The following is a 6,086-nucleotide window of genomic DNA, read 5'->3' as shown; positions in this document are numbered from 1 at the left end:
AACCTCTCGTGTCCTTGACATAGTCCAAATGATCTGATTACGACCAAAGATAAAAAATTCATAATGCACCTTTTTTAGAAGTGCCATATACATGATTCAGAATTTAATAAAAGTTACGGTAAGATCAATATTGAAAACAAAGAAGTGCTAAAGAGGCATAAAAGTATGACCGAAGTTCCAACCCTAATCTCAATTTTTAAATCATCAGAAGATACTAATAAAACGTTACCTGAAGCAGACTCCGGTAGTAGAAAAATAAGGATTCCGAAGCAATATCCAAAGTGCATAAAAAAGTATTGATGTATAGCCATTGCAGAGAAAAATCAGACTAAATTTATTTTTACAAACTGTCTTTAAATACTAACGATTCTATTGCGTCATAGGCACTTTGAATTCGAGAGTTGAAGTGGCAAGGTCAAATAGTGTCACGTGACATAGCAAAGCGGATTCTCCAAACGTTTGTCTGACGTTGAGCCTTTTTGACACGGATCATAGGACTCATTTAGATCTCAAGAAGTTTAGAATTATACAGAAAAACGGCTTACTGTTGACAAAAGGGGTTTATTTTTAGCCAAATGATCAGAATCCAATCTTCCGTTTCTTTATGTTTCAGCGGTTAACCAGTCTACAACCTGGAGGTTAATGAGTACTGGTTGGTTCTCATGTGATTGGATATTTGATCCGATTAAAAAGGTGATAAAAAGAATTACTACAATTTCTAAGAAAAGAGAGAGGTAGAAAAATAATTAAATTTTGTAGAAAAATAATTTAATTTTAGGAACCATTACTGAAATTCCAGTACTTGGAAATATTAATTAAGTCGAATCGTTTTTTTTTTCTGCAAAAGCCCCAAAATTAATTCTAAATACAGGGGATAATATTCAGTGGATGTATATAATTATATTATATCGATATAAACACCACCAGCGGCATTAACTTATGACTGAAGCAATACATTCCATAGTTATTAAGTTTTACAAGGCATGCATGTGTTGAACTTTATAATTTATCGAACAAATTCATGTGACAAAAAGTACAAAACTACAAGTATTCCGGGGAGTTCGTCCAGTAATAATTCTGGGCCAACTGGGAGTCTTCCTTTTATTGTTGATCCAAAGTCATCAAAACCTCAAAGACACAAACATGAGTAACAATTTTTGTAGTTGTATAATTATGGAATTAACATTTTTGGACATTTACACGATACTTCTTATGGAACAGCACATTTTATCACGGATATTAACTGCTCTTCGTAATTCTTCAGAAGATATAGAGCAAGTTTGTCGTTATTGTCACTTCCAATGTCCAGTGAATAGATTATCCCAGAATCGGGAATAAATGTAGAGGACTCCTGAACAGGAAATGACATCACTGATGCTATATCACGTGACTTATGAAACACCGTCTGGTGTCGTGTTAAAATAATGAACTTTGCTAGTTCTTCATTCTTTTCAGAAAACATCAAATTCTGTAAGATCATTGGTTTTTGGAATTTTGAAAAGATGTTAGACACTTTTACCACAGAATTTCGAAACAGACTGTCCGACTTGTTTCGATTGCACTGTACATCCCAAAAAAGTCCGCCATTAAAAACTGTAAATAAGTGCTCCGCAAGTTCACGATGAGAAAGGAAGAAATCATATGGTAGAAAAAGTCCAGCGTTTGGTTTCTCCTCCTTTTCAATTTCAAATCCTCTCAACATTTTTAACGCATGTATAGATTTTAAGGAGATGTCTTTAATATACAAGAAAAGTGCAAAAATTTCACTGGAATTTGTTGATTTACAATCTTCTTTCATGAAACCTGCTCCCGGTGGAACTTTAATTGGATTGACGTCATTAAAATCACTAAATGATTCATTCTTCTCGTTCCATCCAAAAATCTGCAGCCCGTATACCTCGGAAATTTGTTGTAATTTATAATGCTGCTTCTCCGGAAAAGTAGTATAGTATTTATCTATCCACTCCACAGCCTCTGCATGAACGAGTTTAAACATCAGAGCCTCTTCTTCGTCGTCAGGAATGTCCATTTTCACAATCACAAAGTCGTCTGGGTGGGTATTATTCTGAAGCCAAGCGGCAATGTCGACAACCGGAAGTGTAACCATGATTTCCTTTTCACCAAACGGATGTAAACTTATTTTCTCTACCGATTCCGTTGTCGCACTTACCCATGCAGGGCTTATCAACGTGTGATTATCGAATGCTCGGTAAAATGGCGCGTAACTCACATCCGGTATAAAAGAAACAATCAAAAAGGAATCTGAGTCTGGGTATGTTTGAAGAAAAATGTCAATACTTTTAGGATAAGTCCCACCAACGTTTATAAAGTAGTTCTTCGGTTGATAGTCTCTAAACTGTATGCTCATGTCTTTTTTGATGCCGAGACCCTCCCTTTCAGATGGAGGGATGTGAAATGAAGAATACGATTCACTTTTTGACGATCCACGACGCCTTAAACGTGATCCAGAATCCGACCGAGAGCCCGAAAAACGAAATAATAAATGACCACACAGTATTCCAATGGAAAGTGATACGAGGATTATGGGTAGTTTCAAGAAGCGCCCTCTACCCGCCATCACAGACAGCTGTCTTGAAACAGAAGCAGACCTTTTCAATGGCGGTGTATTTTCCATGCCATTCCTTTCAACTATGCAGAACTGTTTATCAGACTTGGCACGACCTCTATTGACCCCTAGAATTTGACAAGTTGTATTCTGATAGATAAAGGAAAGTTTTTACAAATATAGGTTAATCAAGGACATCCTTACATTTCTACTAATCAAAAGATATTTTGAAATAACAAAAATATAATTGTAACATCTTTTACTGATACATAAAAGAACACATATAACATGTATAAGAAAATATTTCTTTATCCTACAAACAGATTGTAAAATTTTTAAATCTGTATGTCACGAGTAGAATGGATTCCACTGGAAGCAGACACTAGTATACACATCTGTTACTCCTCATAACACGTACAGAGGATACACATTATACACTCGTATTCAAATACACCCCTAAAGAACAATTAACTCACTGTATATGAGTTAATGTTTACAATAAAGCGTACATGCACTCTCCTTTGCAAGAGTCCCCTTCTCTATCCGATGACAACGGCAATCAATAACCAAGTCAAACTTTAACACAAAATCCCATCCGTCTTAACAGTACTATAACCGTTGGAACCAAAAACATGCAAAAACTTTCGGTTCTTGGCCCAATATCATGTCGGTTCATTGAACACATTTGTAAGTTGGTTTCCTCGCTCTACTGTCTTCAATTGACCTTTCTCATCTCTGTGAATGTAAGGTTCATTCTTAGACATATGTGAACTGATTAAATTTCCTACGGAATAAAGACTGAAATCGGGTCCACATATAGAGGGAAACCGCTCGAGGCTGTCAAAAGAGGTCTCGGTAAGTCGGTCATTTGGTGATCCTTCTTTTATCTGTTTCTTTATCTCCCTGCATATCAACTGTGGTATCTTCTCAGAGCTGTTGCTTTTATCTAAAAGGCAATTACAGAAATTTCAATCCGGTTGCATCATCGTTGTACTGATACAGAATTACAGCAAGATAAGCATAGAGCAAGATAACACGTAATGCTCAGTACAAAGGTACATTTTGAATACATGTACTCTTTTTTTTAACAAAGTTATATTTTATACAAAAAGATTTATCTATTCAAAATATGAAATAAAATTATTTTTCATGTAACTAAACACTTAGTTATACACGTTATATGAAACAAATTTAGTGTTGTTGTCCATTAATAATTTCATGAAAAATTAAAGCTTTTTTTTTGCTTTCTAGTTGATAATTTTGACAGCAAATATAACAAGTACAAATTATAAAGAGCAAGGTAGTTTAAATTTTGTTCCACACCTTACTTAATTTTCTAGAGAACAAAATTATATGCTTTTGATAATTATACTATACCATCGTAAAATATAATTTTATAGTTTTTCGAGCACTCAGGATCCTTATCTAGAATATCTTTTATTGCTAGGTAGAACCTCATGGCTTGTATGTACTTTTCTCCCGTCTGTAGGCCTGTCTTAGCATTTTGCTCCATTTCATACATAGTATGAATAACCGTAACATATTCACCAACGAAGTAATATTCCTATAATTAAACGTAAAGTTTTAAATGGATCTTTTCAACAATAAATTTATTTTTAAAGTAAGCAACATTTCTTTTGTTCTATTAAATATAAAAGTGATGTACAGCAAGGATGTTGACTTTTCCCTTTATCATTTGGTTTTATCATTTATAATTCATAATCCATGACGAGATAAAAAAATGTATTATTAATCATGTCTATCACTCTCTAAACGCCTACAGATTGATAAGTTTTTTTCCATACCCATCCTTCAATCAGTTATCACCGAATCTCTGTTACTATTTAGTATTAGTGAGCGTAGTGAACGTTAAATTCTTGCTATGATAACACACGTAAAATAAATATTAAATAAACACATCCACCGTAATCTATAGAGGAATATCAATGATAACAATGAAATATACTCACAACACCTTTATCGTCTTTTACACTGTATATGCTATTCCTATACTGGCGAGCTACAGTCCCAGCTCTATTTTTAGTAATAACAGGAAGATGACCCACGTGTTCGATAAGTGGATATTCGTCAGATAGGGAATCACCACATCGGCAGCTTCGTGGAAATAGCAAAAACAATTTATCGCTCATTTTCCCGTCCTTGCCATTTTCATTCCGCCATTCTCTCGCTCTTGCGTTTAAATCTTGAAAATCAATATGATGCATTTATTGAAGAAAAATGCGATAAATGTGTATATTGCATCACTGTATTTCAGACAAAGCATTCATAATTCAGCTCTGTTTATTAGTTTTGTTTTAAAAAGAGACAAAAAAGCAAAGCTAGAAACGGTTTCATAACCTAGCAACGTTCGGCACATCTGAAAGATTTTATTTTTTATTCAAAATTAAACAAAAAAAGGAATCAAGGAGACAAAAATTTGTATAGAGTTTTAAGGATGGTTTCTGAAAGGTAGAATTTTGAACACCAAAGAAAGTTTGCAATTCCATAATGATTTAGATATTTATTTAGTATATTCGTATCATTTACCATTGTCAGGGATTCTAACGAGAGATAGAGAGACAGACAGACAGACAGAGAGAGAGAACGAGTTAAAATGCGAAAACCAATTAACAATTAATTTACATACTCGGTAAAATGATTTTAAGGTATCCAAAATAATATCCCCAGGCAAAACCATGCGCCAGATTTCCCACAGGTAGTAGGGACTCCCATGTGTAGTCTGAATCTGTTGATGAAAGTGACAACAGAATTGAGTTCAAATGCAACGTTTCTCTTTTATTACATTCATGTAGAAGTAATTTCATTTTTTCCATTTTATTCCATTTTGTTTTCTGTAACTTTGTTATCAATGTTTATTATTGTCGTGATTATAAAAATATGGGGGAAAATTCGAGCACATGTGTACTTACTTTTAATGGCCTGGATTATATCATGAATATTCTCGAAATTTTCACTGAGTCTCACAGTTAATAAGTGAGAGGAGGCGGAAGACTTAGCAAGCTTGACCCCGCCGAGCAGGACCGGAACTAGACAAACACGGTTCCGGATATGGGAATCGTCCACGGCCATCACCATCTCAAACTTGCTCCACTCGCTTTGTAAGGAGGACGGCGAAATCACCAGAACCACATGCCGGGAACTGAAAGAAATACGTCATTTTGTGTTAAACATGAGACCCATGGAACACAATGCTCACCCAAGTCACCTCGACAAAGCTTTTCTACATATGAAGAGTTTAAAAGAAGTCGAAAATTTGGGGAAAAAAATTGACTTCATATTTTGGCTGATACTAATCTCAAGGGGATTCGATTATCCACTCTTTTGAATGTTTTAAAATCAGTATGTCTAACATGGCCTTCAGTGCCGTTCCGTAGAAGCATTATTTAAAAGATTTTTGCTGGGGGAATACCATTCCTAGATTTTACATGTAGCCCCATTTAATTATCAGTGCCGAGATTTGTGAGAGGATTTTTAAAACATACCACTTATTCCTTTAATC

General features: G+C 34.7%; 2 protein-coding genes across 2 annotated transcripts; both read right to left on the bottom strand.

Annotated features, from left to right (window-relative positions):
• Positions 1–1,048: 1,048 nt before the first annotated feature.
• LOC134270488 (uncharacterized) lies at positions 1,049–2,847 on the bottom strand. The gene has a single exon (XM_062752712.1). It carries the CDS (start codon positions 2,633–2,635, stop codon positions 1,211–1,213), a length of 1,425 nt encoding a protein of 474 aa, XP_062608696.1. The 5' UTR covers positions 2,636–2,847; the 3' UTR covers positions 1,049–1,210.
• A 20-nt stretch (positions 2,848–2,867) lies between these two features.
• LOC134270487 (stimulator of interferon genes protein-like) lies at positions 2,868–5,726 on the bottom strand (the record flags this gene model as incomplete). Its single annotated transcript, XM_062752711.1, has 5 exons — positions 2,868–3,512; positions 3,944–4,130; positions 4,537–4,769; positions 5,214–5,312; positions 5,497–5,726. Coding segments are annotated over 5 exons (1,033 nt in total), but the record flags the coding sequence as incomplete, so codon positions are not given.
• Positions 5,727–6,086: the final 360 nt, after the last annotated feature.

The sequence above is a fragment of the Saccostrea cucullata genome, unplaced genomic scaffold, assembly GCF_032062105.1.
Source record: "Saccostrea cucullata isolate Sc308-1 unplaced genomic scaffold, CSIRO_AGI_Scuc_v1 ctg18195, whole genome shotgun sequence".
Taxonomy (NCBI): Eukaryota; Metazoa; Mollusca; class Bivalvia; order Ostreida; family Ostreidae; genus Saccostrea; species Saccostrea cuccullata.
The sequence above is the reverse complement of the archived record's forward strand: the minus strand, read 5'-3'. Positions and strand labels throughout refer to the sequence as shown.